The following is a 20,264-nucleotide window of genomic DNA, read 5'->3' on the forward strand; positions in this document are numbered from 1 at the left end:
TGAGTCAAGGGATGGCCCCTTTACATGATGAATGTGATTGGTTGGTTGGTGGTTGTCCTTTGTGCTCAGAGGACTAAAAGAACATCACTGTGCTGGAGTCAAGTTACAGTGTTTCCAACTGTGACTGTCAGACCAAAATGAGCTCAGAATGTCCTACCACAGATCAGGCACAAATAGTCATTGTGATCATTTGGGGTGGATTGTCTAAATTTGCGCATCTCTCATTTCTTTTGGGCTACTTTAATTCTGCTTTGCTCATAGAATACAGCACCTTCTTTGATGAGGGCATGCCATGCTAAGTGGTCCTGTGCCAGTGTCTCCCATGTCACACAATCCATTCCAAAGTTCTTACGAGAGACCTTGAGAGTGTCTTTTTATCACTTCCTCTGACTGAATGCTTGTGCTGTGTGAGTTCTCCATAAAATAGTTTTTGTTGGCAAGGGAAGTATTCGTTTTGCGTTCAGACGATATGGCCAGCCCATTGGAGTTGTGATCTCTGATGAATTGATTCATGAACTGATGCATAATGAATATAAAAAAGCAATGAAAGATCTTGTATGAATTGATGCAGAGTGAAGTAAGGAGAGTCAAGAAAACTCTACGTAATAATTACAACAGTGTAAATGGAATAAACAACTACATGTTAAAACATCAAATGTTAATATGATAAAGATCCAGCAGAATGCAAATTAAGAAATAGGACAGGACACCTCTAACCTATCCTTTTCTGGAGGTAGGAGGGTCACAGATGTTACACGTTGTGCAGAATTGCAGACATTTTTAATGTATTGATCAGTTGTGCTGATTTTTTTTCTTTAAAAATTCTGTTTGTTATAAGGGATATGAGAAGGGGAGCGGGTGGAGTGTTCAGGTTAATTATAATGATGTAAGAAACAGAAGCTAGTGACGTACCTATTTGTACTTATATAAAGATAGTGATAGACCTTAATTATTGATGTACCTGTTTGTACTTATGTAAAAGAAAAGTAGGGGGACTCACAAGTTTCTGTACATTATGCCACTGTTTCTAAAAGTGAAGTTATGGTATATTAACATATCTGCTGAAGTTAATTTTCAGTTATTTTACTGTATCTTAATATCTTTAAAAAATTATACTCATTTTTTCTTTACCCTCTTTTCTTCCCCATTTTTTGATCCAGATAATGAACATGTTTACATGGAGTTATCACAGAAACTTTATAAGTATTGTCCAAAAGAATGGAAGAAAGAAGCCAGCAAGGTATAGCAATAAGAAATCACTTGAGTGAGATTATCCATGAGCCAGATTATTTTCATTTAACTTACTGTTTCAAATTTAGCTGTTCTAAATTAGAGACAAAATAAAATAAGGCCTGTCCCACAGTTGTGAATGAGAAATGGAAATGAATCATATTAGTAAATACCAAATGATTTAGATATCATTGATCTAAATATCATTGGTCCAAATATTTTGGAGTTTTTAAAATCGGTTAAACAAAAAATAGATTGTAAATATCATTGAGGGACATTGCTTTGAAAAGGTCACAGCAAATTTTACATTTAGAGTTAAGTGATATGTTAGGAATGGCAATTTATGATCTTTTTTGACTTTGTTCTGAATATGGTATTCATAAGGGATAATTGACTTCATAGTAGCAATCATCAATTCATAATATAAAGTGTATAATAATCAAGGTGATTTTTTGATATTTTCAATTTTTGAAGCTCTCCTTACTTCACTCTGCATATATCCAAATGACGTATGTGTATGTCTTTTTATTTTAGGGTATTGACCAGTTTGGTCCTCCAATGATCATTCACTTTCGGGTGCAGTATTATGTGGAAAACGGCAGGTTAATAAGGTATGGAAAAACTAGTCTAGATCTTTGTGTCTTTTTAAAAAAAAAGTAACATAAAATTTTCAAATGTTAACTTAATATCACTCATGAATTCATAATTTATTATAACTATAATTTGTATTGTAATTTATTATAATTCCTACATTCCAGTTCTCAATGACAAGTCAGTCATTAGCAAGATACAGCTTTTGAAGGTGTTAAAAAAATCTCATGTTACAGTGAAGATAGCACAGAAATAAGGATTGTAGTATTTATTTATCATTTGCTTTGCAAATTTACAAAGCATATAACATATCTTTATTTGATCCTTAAAAAATGTTATCTAGCAAAAAAAATTACCTATAAGCTGTCATTGTGAGATAATACTTTGATTTTTAGGTTTTGCTTTCAAAATTTATAATGCATTTGGTGTATATTTTCATTTGAAGTTTTTTTTAAAAAAATCTCTTAATATTTTAGCAAAGAAAAATAATTTGTAAGCTATCTGTCTATGCTAAGTGGTAGTCTCTACTTTGTGGGATAATGCTTTGATGAGAAAGGCAAGATAAGTGCTTTTACTATAATAGAAAAGAATTTTGAAAATTATTCTCCTTATTGTGATTGTAATGTTGAATGATTCTAAGCCCTTAAAACAGTCCTTTGAGATAGCTATTACAAGTGTACTAGCTTTTTAGTAACCACTACCACCCACTCCTCTACCATTTGCTGTTTCTTATAGATGACATTCTACCCTCTCCCTGCATGCAGAAGGCACGGAGGGCTTGGTTTTCCTTCTTACCATTCTGAGTTTGGAACTAATTCTACTTCTTGCATATCTCTTCTTCTGCTCTCTCCTCTCCTCACCATTCACCAGCTATTAGCAAACTTGCTCCCTTAATCACTTTGTATTTGCTTGGTTTATATTTTATATAATGTACTAGTAGAATGTAAGCTCTTTGGGGGTGAGTACTTTATATTTTTGTTTTTGTATTCCTGGTATGGTGTGACACATAGAAGTTGCTTTATTGAATTGAATCATATCCTCATTTTACAGATAAGGTAACTGAGCAAATCATTTCATTTCTCAGAGCCTTAAAACCATAGTTAGGCAATGGCTGAACACAAACACGAACACATCTTCTCATTCCGAGCCTGGTGCACATTCTGCTCTACTACATTTCCTCCATAATGAAAATATTTACTCTGGTAAATAAGAGCTTGGAATCAGAAAAAAATAAGACAATAAGACAACTGGCTTCAGGCCTAATCTCTGATACTTGCTGTGTGATCCTGAGCAAGTCATTTCATTCATATTGCCTCAGCCACCTTGCTGGGACTTGACCACTAAATTGTAGATTGTGATCTGCCTTGGTGACTCTATGGATAAATTCGCTGCATCAGAAAATAATAGTTTTTTAATGTATTTCTGTAAGGAAAATGATGAAAACAAATCATCTGAAGCAGTGTGATATAGAGGAAGGTAGTGCTAGATTTGAAGTCATAGGACGTGGTTTCAAATACCAGCTGTTTACTACTTCTGTGACCTTGGGCAAGTCATTTTCTGGGCCATACTCTCTTGGTCTCAGCTTCCTCACATACAAAATTTTTTATTCTGAACTTAACAAATAAAACAAGCATTTCTATAACATAGTAGAATAGAAAAAATAGATAATTGCCCATGAAACTGTAAATCTCTTTTGTGCAACTTGCTATTCCTTTTAAATATATAATAAAGTTGTCATGTAACTTCCTTTTTTTTCCTCTTCCCTGTCCCTCCTCCTCACCCTAGAATGGCTACCAAATATGTGTGTATGTATATATATAGATATAGATATATATGTGTATATATCTACATATACACACACATATGTGTAAAATTATTCTGTACATATTTCTACTCGTCAGTTCTTTCTCTGGGTATTTATAATAATCAGAAACACTTGGTCTTTCAAAGTTGTTCTTAAAACAATATTGTGGTTACTGTATACAAACAATGTGGTTCTGCTCATTTTGCCCTTCACTATTTTGTACGTCTATGTTTTTCTAAAATCACTGAGTTCACTGTTTCTTATGGTACGGTAGTACTCCATCACATTTATATACTACAGCTTGTTCAGCCATTCCCCAGCAGATGGGCAACCCTGCAGTTTCCAGTTCTTTGCCACCACAAAGAGAGCTGCTATATTTTAGAACGTATACGTTCTTTTCCTTTTTCCCTAACCATCTTTGGAAACAGACCTAGTAGTGGTATTGCTGGGTCAGAAGGTATAGGCAGTTTTATAACTCTTTTGGGCATAATTCCAGATTGCTCTTCAAATGTTTGGATCAATTCACAGTTCCACCAACAATGAATCAGTGTCCCAATTTTAACATATCCTCCCCAACATTTGTTGTTTTCCTTTTCAATCAGTTTAGCCTGTCTGATAGGTGTAAAATAATACTTCAAGGTTGTTTTAATTTGCATTTCTCTAATCAATAGTGATTTAGAGCATTTTTTCATATGCTTATGAAATGTTTTGATTTCATTGTTCATACCCTTTGACAGTTGGGGAATGACTCATACTCTTATAGATTTGAAAAAGTTTTTTTATATATTTGAGATGAGACCTTTATCTGAAAAATTGTCTATAAATTTTTCTCCCAATTTTCTGCTTTCCTTCTGATCTTGGCTACTTTTGTTTTATTTAGTATAATCTAAATTATCCATTTATACCTCACACTTTATGTCTTGTTTATTCATAAACTGTTCACCTACCCATAAGTTTCATAGGTAACATGTTCTTCAAATTTTCTTGTAATATCTCTCTTTACATCTATGTCATGCATTCATTTTGACCTTATCTTGGTAAATGGTGTAAGATAATGTTCTATGCCCAATTTCTGCCATACTCTTTTCCAGCTTTCCCAACAATTTTTACCTAAAACTTAAGTCTTTACACTTGTCAAACACAAGATTATTGTAGTCATTGCTGCTGTAAATTGTATATCTACTCTCTTACACTGTTCTGCCTTTATATTTCTTAGTCAGTACCAGATAGTTTTGATAATTACTGCCATATAATTTAAGATCTGGTACTGCTAAAACTCCTTCAATTATGTGTTTTCTTTAATATTCTTGACCTTTTGTTCTTCCAAATGAATTTTGTTAATACTTTTTCTAACTCAGTAAAAAAATTTTTTGTTAATATATTTGGGGTGTATATAGAAGGTGAAATTTAGGTTAAATAGTCATTTTTACTATATTGGCCCTGCCTACCCTTATGTACTTCTGAGGTTCCTTTAAACTGTAAGACTAGGAATACAAACAAATCACAGGGCCAGTTATACTTTCATACATTGAATCTTCTGTTCTTGGTTTTATATTTTAAATTCAGCATTAGCCATGTTTTTACAGCATCAAGTGTTGAAACCTAGAGGAATGAGAGCACAAAGTCACTGCTGTGTGGGAACTTTAGGAGCAATTTGGTCATAAAGGAGAAGAATAAATAAGTAAAGATAGTACTTGTGGTTGCATTATTAAATTTAGAGATCATTTTTAAAAAAAAACTTATACTGGGTTTTATTACTGAATAACTTTTGAACATTAAATAGGTCATAGAAAATGATTTTAGAGTAAATTTTTAAAGAAATAGTCCCCTAAATATGTCATGTGTTTCACTTATTTGTTTTTAAGCTCCAAGAAACATGTAAAATGGGAAAAGTAAATTTAGCTGAGTGTCTATAAATAATAGGTTTATCTGTTTTTATGCTGTGCCATTTGTAGCTTACAGTAGTAGAGCCAGGAAAGCCTAGGTTCACGTTCTACCTTGAATATGTACTGGCTGTGTGACCTTGGGAAAGACATTCTCTGTGACTCCGGGTTTCAGAAAAAGTGCCACCCTTCATTGTAGAGAGAGTTCTCACCTGGATCCTTCCCATTGCTTACTTCCTTATCCAGTGAAATTTGGGGGGGTAACATGCTTTATTGTGTATCCTCAGAAGCATGTTGGTCATCTAGTTGATCAGAGTTCTTCAGTCTTTAAAAGTTGTTTTTGTTATTATTGTATAAATTGCTCCTCTTTCTGCTCACTTCATTCTCCATCAGTTCATAAAAGTCTTCCCTTTTTTCTCTGAAACCATTCCCTTTATTATTTCTTATGGCAATCTTATGGCACAATTGGTATTCAGTGTCATTTATTGATCTCAGTTTATTCATCCACTCCCCAGGAGAACCAAAGGGGTTTCCAGTTTTTTTCCACCATAAAATGGGCTGCTATAAATATTTTTGTAGCTGTAGGTCCTTTTCCTCTTTAATCTTTTTTTGGCCTAAGCTTAGTACTGATCCTACTGGATCAAAGAATGTGCACAGTTTAATAACTTTTACCCACCAGCTTTCTTGATCATCCATTAACATCTTGGCTCCCTCGGGTAAGCCATATAAGGTAAATTAATAAGAAAAGAGATAAAGGTAAAAAGGGAGGGGGGTCCAAATTTCTATGCATTAATAATACAAAACTTTCTTAAAGCAGAAATCCTTGTCATTGTTATTTGGTTTTCTCCACTAGTACTTTTGAGTTAATTTAATAGGAATTATATCTATTTCCAATTTACTCCTCTTACTCCTCTTATATCCATTTTTCATTCTTACTAACACCCTTATTCCTTCACCCTCAGTACTTTTTCAAGATGTCAGCCCTACTCTGTCTACGCTCTTCCTTCCCAACCGTGATCCTAGTGAAGTAGTTCTATGCTATACTATCCTCTACTTTTCCTTTTCCTTCTACCTTTCCTTTTCCTGCTTTGATTCTATTAATCCTGCTTTATTCTTATATGCTGCCTTCTACTCACATACTGCTAAACAGAGCTGAAGAAAAGCACTTAGCCAACCTGACTGAGGTCACTATGGTTTTATTTTTCTTATCTAAACTGAGCCTTTACTGCAGAAGGACAGTCCCTTTACTCTTCCAGAACTGATTCTGTAGTTTGATCAAGACAGTAGTTGTTCTAAACCCTTCCTTTTATCCTTGAGCCTCTTGCTGCACCTGCTTCCTTCCCCCATTCAGCTTTACTGAGAAAATTTAGGTTATTTGCTCCTCCTTCACACTTCTTCCAAATTAAACAAGTTTCTTTAAAAAGCAAACTTTTTTTGGCCTAGAATATTTTATGTTTTAAACTCTTGCTCCTCTCCTATTGAGTATTCTGAATCAAATGCTTGTTGCAACATACCTCTTCAATGAGGAAAATAGACATCCACAAAAACAGAAAGCCTATTAGTAAATGGACAAAGATCTTGGGTTCTTTTTACATGCCAGATCATCACGATTCAAGATTTGTTTTTGCTTTTTCTCCAAGTGACAGAATAGCAAGATATTATTATTACTGGCACCTGAGAAAACAAGTTCTTCATTCCCAGTGTATGCTTCAAGAGGAGGCCTACTTCTTGCTGGCTGCTTTTGCATTACAGGCTGATCTTGGAAACTTCAAAAGGAATAAACACCATGGGAAATATTTTGAGCCAGAGGCTTATTTCCCATCTTGGGTAGGTAATGTTTTGAAACTTTAAAGAATAGTTTTCTGCCAGTTCACACTGCTGCTGCTATTTCTTATCTTTTTCTTTAAGAGGGCAAAAATGCAGATTTGTAGAACAATGCCATCTGAAATACCAAAATACAAATATGATACTTAAAAGAACTGTATGAGAATAAGAGTAGGTGTGGTGGTAGTAGTTCAGTACTATGTCTTAGTTGACATAGTCTGCCTTAGTAGATGCTGAGAATATAGAATTAAGAGTGATAGGTTTGATGTTATTGGTGGGCTTTCTGTAGACATTTCCTTGGCTGGAACCTTCTGACTTTCTACTTTTGCTTATTGGAACTTTTATCTTTTGAAAGGACAGGTGCTAGTATTGAAAAGGTGAGATCATTCTTAGTTTTCCCATTGGTGGGAAAAACAAATGAGCAAACATGAGTAAAACATCTTAATTTAAAAGAGGAAATAAGAAAGAAGAAAGAAATAGTTTATATGTTTTTCCATTTCTCCAAATAGTTATTGAGCTTTGTTTTATTCCAACAGGTTATTACAAAGAGAGGGAAGGATTACATCCTAAAACACATTCCAAATATGCACAAAGATCAGTTTGCACTGACCGCCTCTGAGGCACATCTTAAATATATTAAAGAGGCCATCCGCCTAGATGACATCGCCGTTCATTACTACAGATTGTATAAGGTAATGGAGTAAAGTCAGTTTTGCAGCTTCAGTCAAGAAATACTTTCTAGCTTGAAAAGGGTATTCATTTCTAAACAAAACATGTACGTACCATGACCATTTCATTGTATTTATAATATATTCTAAACATTTATGTTTGAATTTCTATTTGGTTACTAAAAGTCAGTCTTGGAGGTAATAATATAAAATTTAACTCATAGGGACAGGATGTAGTATATTTATATAATTTTATTATATATATGTAATATATATGATTTATGATACATTATATTATTGATATAATTTTATATTATCTTATGGCATAAGATACTATATTCCATAATATATAAATGTATATTTTACATAATTTTTATATAATACTGAAAATAGAGATGGATATGAGATAATGAATATTCTTGAACGGCTTGTCAAACGATGAAATATTTTATAATACCCCATGAATTTAGTATAGCTTCTCCTGGCCCTAATAAAACTTAAATTACCTCCTCTAGGAGTTTCATTAGAAATTTATTTGATCATTCTGATGTTTTATTAGACTGTTTTTAAAATCGTTCAGAGTGAAACTGTGAAACATTCTCTAATGTAGTGTCCTACGAACTTGAGCACTCCCTTCAAGTGTGATTTTTTAACATGACATTCTCATTTAGCAATGAGTCTCCTGTACCCTGCCTCTCTTGTTGGACAGAATAACTTGGATCATGCAGCCCAAAGAGATAAACTCTTTGGACTACCTCGTGTCATCTGTTCAGTTGCAAATGATTGGCCATGTAGAGAATTTATAGACCCAGAAGCTTACAACGGTTGCTTATTTAGAACACCACTTGGTGACTTCCAAAAGGCTTCACTCAGCCTAGTCTTTATGGACAGAAACCTTCAGAAACATGAGCCTTGCAAGGTCATAAGGGCCCAAGGAGAGACTACTCAGATAGCTTTTTTCAGATCTTCCAGGGATGTAGCCTGTTTTGTGCCCCACTTGAAAAAAGTTCACTTTTATACCCGAGTGGCAAATATGGGTTCTCTAATACCTAAAGAGTACAAGTTTTAGAACTTCCTTCTTAGATCATAGAGAAGTGAAGTTAGTAGCTTATTTTGTATCATTCCTAGAACTCTTTGTGTTTTCCCCTACTAATATATTCCCCCAGTATAGCAGGCTGGTTCTCAAATTTTCTCAGGATTGATTTCGTGTTCCTTGCCTTTTCTGTGGGCCACCATATGATCTAAGGCTTCTGCCACTATAGCCTTATCTGACCAGTCAACAAAATGTCATCATTGTAGTAGCATACATCAGTGCCAGCAGGAAGGGAGGCTTCTTTCAGGTCTCTGCCCACGATCATCTGAAAATAGTCCTTCATAAAACAGTCTTCATAAAAGAAGACTGGACTCCTTCCTACTCCTGACTAATCCCAGTCTATTCACAGGAATAAAGACAAAAGCTCTGATGAAGTCAGTAACGCCATACCAATGGGCTTGGGCCATCTGCCTTCCTCTCAGGCCATGCAAGATTGTTGTGCAAGAAGCTGATATTACAAAGTAGCTCAGTTTCCTTCCTCTCCATCAGTGAGAAAAAATATTTTTCACCCCCTTGGGGTAAAACACTATTGTTTGGTGTTATAGACATGGGATAGTTTGGGCAGCTGTAAGGGTTTCCTTACCTTTGACCCTTTGTACAGTAACATTCAAAAACTACTGAAAGAGCTTGCACAGATACTAATTCCCAAGAGCCCATGATACTTTCCCTCCATTGTCTGTCCTCTATTACCTCAATTACCCAAGCCTTAGGATTGTAAGGGTGAGACTAAAGGGCCCGCTTTGCCCTGGTGCTGTACAGTTTTACTAGCTACTGCACATGCTGGCCTTCAAATTCATTTTTCATCACCCCCTTATAGTAGTAGCCATATCCACAGTTCCCTCTAGGGGAAGGTGTCATTGCCTTCTACCCATCTGTTAGGATGGTAAACTTTATTCTTTCTCCTATTTCTGGACTATCTTTTTCTACCAAAAGTAGTATTTGCCCAAGCCAGAACTATCCTAATTTCTTGATCATATTTCACCAGTTAATCAGCCCACATGTATACGGCAAGGGAGACCCATTAGCTGAAGTCTGAAGCCATTCTGGTGGGGCTTCATCTAGAAAGCTGGATCCAATTGTTCTCTCAGGCAGACTGGGCATATGATGTGGTGGACCTTGGTGGGGAAATCCAATCAATCAAAACCATTTCCCTTAGGAACTTCACCCCCTTTCTTGCAGATTCCCCTTGGGGTGCTAGTTACAACAGGAATTCATCTTCATGGAGCCAGGTACAAATAATATCCTATTTAAGTCATCTAAAAAGGGACAAAAGACAGTCTGCTATATGGAGTCTCATTTTGTTGACAATAACAGTAAGTCACTAGGGAGCTCCCCAAGCTTATATGGAGCGTCTCAACCTTAGGTCCATCAGACCGCACTCTCAGGAACCATTGCTCCAATGTTTCCTCAGGTTTCTGTTTGAACTTTTTGTGCACCCTCTTCCAAGGGATCAGTAGGAAATCTATTTCTGTCTCATCCTTGCTTCCATTCTTATGTAGATACTCCTTGCTAATTAAGTCTGGCTCACTAATTGGAAAGAAACATACCCCTCTGCCCAGCTTAGCCCTAGAGTCCTATGGAGAAATAGCAGCTGATTTCTGAGGACCCAACTTGTTGCTACAAGTGAGAGATGGAGCTGGTAGCCACAGAAAAAGTGCTACACATGCTTCCCACCCCTTGGCAGAATGGTTGAACTAGAGGTACAGAACAAGACATTTTCATACATGGCCGAAGTGTTGATTTATTTTCCTTGATTATGTTTCTTTGCTACAAAGATGAGTTCCTCTTTGAGGTTGACAGTGGTAGGGAAGGAGGGACAAAGAGAGATACTCACTGAACCATTTTTAAAATACACAGAAGGGAACAAAACCATGTTCAGAAGAAAGAGACACACAGATGAAGAGGGAAATCAGTTTTGTTACTATTGTGTTAAAAATTTTAAAACTGCCTATAATAGAAGATTTATATACAATCCTTTTTATTTATATATTGAAATGATCATTCTCAGTCATGTAGTTTGTTCAGTCATGATGTTTGTTAAGATCTTAACAAAAAAAATTAAGAACAGTGAGACTGTTTCATCCCGTTGATTTCTGGTATTACTCTCAACTTTCTAATACTGTGCATTGTGGATTAAAATTTGTATTTTTCTTCAAAAGATATTTTGTTCCTGTAGGATAAAAGGGAAATCGAAGCTTCATTAACTCTTGGATTGACCACACGAGGAATACAGATCTTTCAGGTATGTAGATGGAAAATCATTATGGAATGGGCTGTTTTTCCTTTGGACAGTGTATGTACATTATATTTGCCACATGATATTCAAAGCCAGTTTCCTTGGGTTTGAATAGGTATTCTTTCCCCCTTATCTAAGTTAGAAGATGATGTAGGCTTTGATCTAGTCCTTGACAATGATCATTATTCTTCTTCCTTCCTCCCCAAAGAGCTGTATTTCAACTATAGGAAATGTTTCAGTTAACATCCACAAATGTATTATAGAACACTGACTTGGGGGCTTATTGAACTAGCCTAATAAAAGCATTTTTTAGTGAGAACACTAGAAAAAGCATACAGAGAGAATGAAAGCTTGACATGCTTTTTACCAGGTGGTCTTCATGATATGCTTTATATGTTAAATATGTTTTAAATTAGGACTAAGAAAGCTTTGGACTGTGCGGGGGTCAGAAGGCTAGTTCAGCCTTGCCACTCATTTGTTCTGTGACCTCAGGGGAAGACATGGACTCTTTGAGCCTTAGCTTTCTCCTTTGTAAAATCATTATATTTCCTGTATAATAGCATTGTTGTAAGTAAAGTGCTATGCATTAAAGTCCTTTTCACATGTCTGAGTGTCAGTTTTACCTCGTAAGCCTGATAAACCCTGAGGTCTGTCCCAGCTCTAAATCTCTGATCTTTTGATACTTCATCTTATCTGATCCTATGAAATATTTCTTAATTATTTTACGTAAGAATCTTTTTAAACTCCTTGTTTACCTTTCCTCTCAGCAATGTAGAGTATCTTTAGTGTGACCTCAATAGCCTCAATTCTCCTAAGAAGGTAAATTGTCTGTGTTGGAGAACTAAGGCTGGCTGAGTCCATTTAGAACATTATTAGGCATAATTCACAGTGAGCTAAATGGTTCCTTTGTTGCCTTAAAATCTTAAACTCTTATAGTAAATAGGATGATCAAATTTGCCTTGTGTTCCTCCTCCATTTTTCAGGATTATAGAAAAAAGGAAAAATTTATATGTCCTCCTTTTTAATTGTTGCACATTTCATTACCTTCTCATAAACCTTTTGATTCACTAAGAACACATTAAGACATTGAAAAGTAAGAGTTTGGAGGGAGGCAGTATGCCATATAACCAATATAGAAGAAAATAATTAGCAATATTATTATTAACTCTAATTCACTTTGAATTCCAGCTGCAAATCTTTGTAATATGCTTTAAATATGAGAAATGGTGATTAATATTCTGGATTGCTTGAAATTGATTTTATAAAGTAGGATGGAGTTCAGTTAAAACTTCAGTTTTAGGGGAGTTGTGATTTATGTAATTTGTATTTTGTTTTCATAATAATAGAATAAAAATAAAATTTTTAATTTAAACTATTTAGACTATTTGGCTAGATTGCCCATTGCCATGATGGACAAATTCTAGGAAACCTGCTCCTCCCAATAGGTGATAATTATCGTCCCTTACTTAATGCATGAGCAGAACCCCAAGGTGTCTCTGGGTAAAAATCCTTTTCTTGTTACTTCATGGATGATGGTTATGTGTCCTAATCCTGTCCTACTTAACAAAATTCCCTTCCATGTCATTGAGAATATGTATGATGGGTACAAAATAATCAGTGGAAGCCTAGAGCCTTGAATATTAAAAACCACTTGAGTCAGCTGTGTCAGAATAACACCAGCAATAACAGCTCAAAGCCCCTTTTTGAATATCAGCTCGCCACTAATTTCACCCTGAGTTTCCCTCAGCATGTTGACAACAGTCCTGACCCCCAGGTCGGAGCTGCCCTGACCCACCCTGACACCTTGTCCTGCTTGATATAGATAAGATCTCTATAAAAACTCACCCTGTCTTCCCCATACTGGACTCTTAACTCTGTCCATCTGACTGCCTCCCCCGACCACCTCTGTACTGTGTGAGTATCTCCCCTTAATAAAGTTTAATTGTTGCACTTTGTCTCTGTTGTCTCCCTCTTCATGTTGTATGTGTTTTGGGTTTGTCCTGGGGTGCTCTTACTCCTGTCCAGTCCTCCTCAGTTTATTGTGCAGAGCTGTGACTATCAGTTGGCAGCTCTACTTGATTTCCAAGACTTTTGTTTTAGGGAATTCAGAGAGCAAGGACTGAATCATGACCTTGGAATTCTAAACCTTCCCAAGTTTGTATCCAAACAAGGTGATATAATAGAGAAAGTACTGCTTCTTTTTTAAAAAGTCCTTCCCAAGCTGAAGCAAGTAAATTAATCATCTGAATAAGATCTTTAATTTCTCCAAAGAAATTTAATTCTCTTTCAGATTTTGATTGCTGTGTTATGTTTTGAGAGTTTTAAAGCTATTTTTGAATACTTGTTTGCAGTTTTTCCTAGTAACCTTCTATCACATAATTCTTTCCACAGAATATTAATGAAGAAAAACAGTTACTTTATGACTTCCCTTGGACAAATGTTGGAAAACTGGTATTTGTGGTAAGTTCAAAATCCTTAGGTCAATAGTTCTGGGTTTTCAATACCATCCCAAGACACACAAGTTAAATTTTCTCACCCTGACCAGTGTCTTTAATTTTTTCTGCAAAAGCACAGAGGGTGAAACATTACAAGAAGCTGTTACTTCCAAAGGAATAGTTTTTATGTGTATTGAACAAGCAGTATGACAAGGAAAAGATCACATGTTCTAGGTGCTCACTTTACTGATAGCGCAGGTGGTTACTGCCATCTAATTTTGCTCTAGGAGTTACTAACATTGCAAGTTTTACAGTAAATATTTCATGATGTTAAAGTGGCTTTTTCTCCAGGTAGTGGAAGTTCAGACTGTTAAATGTTAGGTGTTTACTCATACTGCAAAACATTGCGCAGAGAGCCCAAGTTAGTTTGCTTTCGTGTAAAATTAATGAGGCATTATTACTATAGGTCAAGTCAATAGAGCACTGTGTGTTGTAGGTTCTTCATTTCAGTGTTAAATTAAACATTACGTGGAGTATTCCTCTACCGTAGATATGTTCATTCTTGGATAGTGGAATTGTATTTCTAATATTAAATAAACTGATTAAGGTGATCTCTTCAGCCTTTATCATCCAGCCTTTAGTGACAAAAGTATGAATGAGGGTGAGGATATCTAATTAAGTTGTGTAAATAAACCATAAGTTAAGTGTAGATAAAGTTGGAAACAAAAGCATTGAGCACAAATTAAATTAATGTAAGTATGTAAGGGTATTGGTTGATTCATTTGGTTAATTTTTAAGGTATTTTTTGCTGTATCTTTATATTCATCTCTGTCTCCTTAATGTGAGCAGGGGAGAGGGCTTTGTTTATGACTAAGAAATAGAGGGGAAAAATATAGGAATTTGCTTTTAACAAAAGAATATGTCATTATTCTTCCCTTTCTAAAAATAATGATGAAAGTACTATTTGTGGCTAGGATTACAGATTTCCTTTATCATAATTTGGGTTCAAATTGGGTCTGGCATTTACTGATATAAATTATTATATATTTTATTGACTATTAATTACATAGTTATGTATAATTTATTTATAAAAAGTAAATATAAAATAATATCAATATAAATCCATTTCTCATCTCATAAATGGAGCACAACCTTCCCTACCATACCCTTTTTCACAGTTATGTTAGTATATTTGAAAATCTATACAAGGTGTTTTGAACTCCTTGTAGCTGAGCTTGTTAAAAAGGTTTTTCCCTTTCTTTGGTAATGTTATACAACACATTGATAAAAGTAGCTATTACCACACATCTAAAATGGAAGTTTTAAACCCATAAAATATTGAAACCTAGTAGAAGAAATCAAGAAATCATAATTCTGTCCGCTATTAGAGTCATCCACAAGATAGTTTCAATAAGCATAGTGTAAACTTCATCCATAGTACATTTATTGAACTACTAAAAGCAGTATTTGAAGATGACTGAGTAGCAGATAGAAGTATAGCTGGGCTCTCCTGCAGCTCCTCCAGATCTAGAAAATGCACCAAATTGAGTCCTAACTGGGAAATTCAAGAAAAAGTTACAGTGATTCATTTTACAGCCCAAGTTGTCATACGGAGACAGAGTTTTGCAGACACTAGGAATAGTGTCTCGCTGGGAACAGTCATGTGGAGCATTCCAGCAGAGACTGCACTGAAAGATGGTTAAGACTGCATAAAGGCAAGAAGAGACTTCAGACTCTCACACAGGATCCCAGCACCGTGCAGGGTCCAGGAACAGATTCCCAGTGGAAGCTCTGTTGCTTGCTCCCCAGGTCCAGGTCATATACGAAGAGTGTGGGACTTAGGAGGGGACCAGTCCCACAGTTTGGTTCCAGGGTGAAGAGCAGCAATGGGCTGTATACTGACACAAACAATAGCTGTGTTCTGATCCCAGAAGTGGAGCAAGCTCTCAGATCCAGCCTCTGGCCTAGTCTGAAGCCTAAAAGCAAACTAGCCAGGACAGGAACCCCCCAGGGCAAAGAGATGCCTCACAGTTGTGTCATTGAACCAGTAGAGCTTTACAGCTGATAGTGGCTGATTCCAGCAGCTGTGTGCTGGAACTGCAAACAGACAAGCCCGTGGATATGTTGCTTAGACCCAAACTCAGGTCAGGAACCTACAGAAATAAGACCAGGAGGACAGTGATGAGAATTTGCCCTGGATCAGGCCACTTTGGAAACACAGGTGCCTAGCCTCAGCTGTTCTTGAAATCCTGGCATGTTAGAACTACTATAAAGAAGAGAAAATCTTATAACATTCCAGAAATAAAAGCTTAAAGTTTACAGCCAAGAACTGTATGTAAATATAGGAACATGTATGTATTGTATTGAGATATATATATATATATATATATATATATATATATATATATACACACACACACATACATATACATATATATATATAATTATGGATATGTATTTTATATGTGAAAGTGCTACGTGCTGTGAGGGCAACAGGAATTCAGTTATCATTATTTAAAGTGCATCTGCATTAAAAGAGTTTGCACTCTGAATTTCTGGTTTTGTTTTTGTTTTTTGTTTAACCTAGGGTAAGAAATTTGAGATTTTGCCAGATGGATTGCCATCAGCCAGGAAGCTCATCTACTATACTGGATGCCCCATGCGTTCCAGACATCTCTTAGAGTTACTCAGCAGTAGTCATCGTCTCTACATGAACCTGCAACCTGTTCTCCGTCATATTAGGAAGCTTGAAGAAAATGAAGGTATTTAAGGGCTTATGGCAGCTGAGATGTATGTGCCTGATTCCAAAAGCAAAGATTTCTGTAACCTGAGTTCCCAAATCTCTTTATGTATGTGAAAGGTATGTATGATCAAGGGTCAAGCTTCAGCTCCTGAGTGGTTAGAGAATCTAGATACTCAGTGACTAGAGAATATTCTTTTGATGCTAGTCTTATGATCGGATGATTAAAATGACAACAGAGATCATTATCCATTCCTTGAAGACATTCGTGGATACCCTTGGTAGCTATTCAGAAATTCAACAGGCAATGTGGTATAACCAAAAAAAAAAAAGTGCTTAATTTGTAGCTTCTTTTTGTCTCTGAGAAGTCAGGCAAATGACCACTCTCTAAGTGTCATTTCTTCGACTTTCAAATAGTGGGGTTTGGAGAGATGACCTCACAGGTCCCTTCTAGCTCTCAGTGTCTGCCTATGATATAAGCATATTGTGCAAGATCATAGAACAGCAATTCCCACTTTTTAAAAAACTTATGCTTTCCCATCTTTAAGATGATTGGAAGATACTACAAGATATTTAAAAAAAAAAACAGGTTCAGGGATCACTGGGAACATTCTTTCTAGCACACATAGAGCCATTTCCTGGCTCTGTGCCTGACTGTAACATTTAGCAAACCATTTGAATTCTTTCCTCACAGAATTAGAGATCAATTAAGGCTTCTCTTCACAAAATCTTATTTTCATTATTGTGAATGTCCTTTCAAAAAGTATCCCTTAATCTTTTAAAATAACTTGCAATTTGGAGTTTTCTGGCGTCGTCATAATAATGATTAGAACTTTGCCAGAGTTTGTGTCAGCTAAGCTAAAATAAAGAGCAAAAGCATATCTTAGGCATTCATTTTTCTGTAAGAATCAGTGCGCAAAAAATGTTGCTTAATCAGCCTCCACTAATATAGCTAATCAATTACTAAAAGAAAGTCTAGCTGGTTGTGCAATGAATTTTTAGAGGGAAGGAGACTTCTAGTGAAGATGACAACAGCTTTACTAAATATATTAGCTCTGCCACATGTTTCTCCAGAAAATCTATGAAAAGGTTGAAAGATGAAGCAATGATATTGAAAACTAAAGAGAAACAGGAGTAAGCTCCTGCCCAGTCCAGAACAACTCAAAAAGACAAACAATAGCTTGCATTGGTCCCAGAGAAGCACCACATCAAGGAAGCAAGTTCAAGTGCTGGAAAATGATCGTGGGGTCCAAAGGAAAAAAACATAGAAAGAAAATAAATGAGAACAGAGAGAAAAATCCTACCCACGTAGTAGATACAGAGCTGGCCTCAAAGACCTGTATTCCAGTCTTAACTCTGACGTTTCTTGGCTATATGACTCTGGGCAGGTCACTTACCTCTTAGAACCACAGGCAATTCCCTAATACTGAGTTACAGAGGAGTGCTCACCTGCATTGGTAGAAGGCAAGTTCCCTATGCCAGTGAAAACACAGATTCAGATTTTATCTCTTATTAAATATGATTTAATAGATGAGAATATTCTATAATAAGCATATTAATTTAGAATGAATGGTTTTTTCCCTCTGGTACTTAAGGCAATTTTAAAAGTTTGTTGCATTAAGGAGTTGGCACTTCAGCATTTCATAGATGTATAATTTCCTCAGTGTGAGTGCTCCTTTTAAACATTCTCCCTAAAATCTAGTTTCTACAATTTACAAAACAAATTCTTTTCCACTTTGTAGCTACTACAAAGGTAAAACTTTAATCTCTCTTCAGTTCAATGCAACTCATTGCCAGTTGTGTGCCAGGTAAAGTAGTAGGCACTGAAGGTAGAAAGAAAACATCTTATAGCCTCAAGGAGCTTACCTTCTACTAGAGAGAAACAGCATGTAAATAGATGAGTAAATATACAAAATAAATGCAATACCATTCGGAGTTTGAGGTAAACCAGTTAGAATCCTCAGATTTACAATAAAATATACCTTATATTTCTTGTTTTACTCTGACTTTTGCATTAATATTTTTTTTTGATTCATAGAGGCATTCACTTCTGTTTGGTCCATTATAATTTTCAGGAAATTTGTTGTTTGGGTAACTCTTTGTACCTCTTAATTCGGTTTCCTCCATAGTTCTTATTTCTTCTGCAAATGTTTCCTCTAGTACTTTCTTTTTATTTACAAAATAATTTTTAACTTTTTATACTCTTGTTTTATTTTTTCTAGAGTTTCTAGTTGAACCTTGTGCCCACACTATGTTTTCCTTTGAGACTTTCCCTTGTAGATATTGTAGAGTCATTTTCTTCTTCTGAGCTTGTGTTTTGAGCATCTCTGCCACCCCAATAGCTCTGTGATACAATTTGTTGTTACTCTTTTTTCCTATCTTCCTTCCTGAATTGGGACTTTGTCTTAGAACTAGTCTCTACTCACTTCTTGAGAGAATACCAGGTTCCTGCTTGGCTCTATTCTCTCTTCTCTAGGATACTACTGCTCCTTTCTTGATACTGATTTCTGGGTTCTTCAAGATAAGACACAGCCTCGGGGAGCTACCAGCCGGGTGTCTCACCGGCTGGGGGTGCCCGGGAAGGGCGCGGCTCACGCTTTCCCTAGCGGGGCTTGCACTCTCCGCTTAGGCACTGCACGTGAAGGCGGAGCGCGTCAGGAGCTCGGAGTACCGCGCCTATTGCGACGTGGGCGAGTCCATCAGCTGTTCCCGCGTGTTTTCCTCTCCATGGAGTAAGGGCTTTGGCCTGGTGGAACCCCTCCTGGGTCCTGACAGCATCCTGAACCAGTCCAACAGCATCTTCGGGCTTCTCTTCTATAGCCAGCAGCTCCTTCTGGGCTGCTGCAGTGCTCTGTGGGCTTCCTCAGTCCTGATGGTCAGCTCCGTGCTTTGTCTTTTGGGTTCAGTTTACCTAGCCTGGATCTTGCTTTTTGTGCTGTATGACTTCTGCCTGGTTTGTGGCACCACCTATGCTATTAATTTGGGCCTGGACATATTCAACTACCAGAAGGCAGTGGGGCCCTTGGGACTACAGGATCTAAATAAAAAGAGACACTGACTTCAGTGACCCTAGGGGGGATCCACAAGCCCTAATTGAACTCTGATCTCACTTAGGAGCCCACACCATCAGCTACTAGAGTTTGGGTGAAGACTGAAGGATAATGGCAGGACCCCTGCTCACAGTTTTGACTGTGTTCCATTAATTTTCCGTCCCTTGACCTCTCTTCCCTTTAAATATCTACCATATCTCCTCTTGCCTCGCACATACAAAGACCTCTGTTCCCCCTTTCTCCCCGAAATGGAAGAGCTGCTTCCAGGTTGCCTAGGCAGGCCCCTACTCTTCAGTATTAGTTGTCTCTGGAGTCACCTGCTGATTCCACCTTTTTCCCCTAGACTACCACTTCCAGGAGAAGCTGGGGTAAAAATTGCTTATCTCTTATGGGCAGGGGCAACCTAATCAATGCTATTCAATAAAGAAAATGAGAAAGGCAAAAAAAAAAAAAAAAAAGACAGCCCAAGCGAGGGCCATATAAGCTTTCAGTGCAGGCAAAACTGTTTGATCCTGGGTGAGGGTATGATTGCTGCCCTCCTGATTTGATCTTTGCAAGCTTTTTCCTAGTTTTGGATCTTAGCAACACAGTTCTGGGCGTGCCCCTGGTTGGAGCTCCAGCAGACCACTGCAGGCCTCAGCCACTGTTAGGTAATTGGATGGTTACGCTCCCTGCCTTGGTTGTTCAGCTCCAGCCTTCAGACAACACCA

The 20,264-nt window shown here is 36.6% G+C and overlaps 1 protein-coding gene and 1 pseudogene across 1 annotated transcript in view; both read left to right on the top strand.

Annotated features, from left to right (window-relative positions):
- FRMD6 (FERM domain containing 6) overlaps positions 1-20,264 on the top strand; it is a 101,094-nt gene that overhangs the window by 63,325 nt on the left and 17,505 nt on the right. The window contains exons 4-10 of the mRNA XM_036752407.1: positions 1,161-1,240; positions 1,765-1,841; positions 7,149-7,335; positions 7,869-8,024; positions 11,270-11,335; positions 13,721-13,789; positions 16,352-16,526. Of these exons, the coding sequence (XP_036608302.1) occupies positions 1,161-1,240; positions 1,765-1,841; positions 7,149-7,335; positions 7,869-8,024; positions 11,270-11,335; positions 13,721-13,789; positions 16,352-16,526 (810 nt within the window). The remainder of the gene's footprint in view (positions 1-1,160; positions 1,241-1,764; positions 1,842-7,148; positions 7,336-7,868; positions 8,025-11,269; positions 11,336-13,720; positions 13,790-16,351; positions 16,527-20,264) is intronic.
- LOC118841125 lies at positions 16,725-19,562 on the top strand (annotated as a pseudogene).

Source organism: Trichosurus vulpecula, chromosome 3 (assembly GCF_011100635.1).
Source record: "Trichosurus vulpecula isolate mTriVul1 chromosome 3, mTriVul1.pri, whole genome shotgun sequence".
Taxonomy (NCBI): domain Eukaryota; kingdom Metazoa; phylum Chordata; class Mammalia; order Diprotodontia; family Phalangeridae; genus Trichosurus; species Trichosurus vulpecula.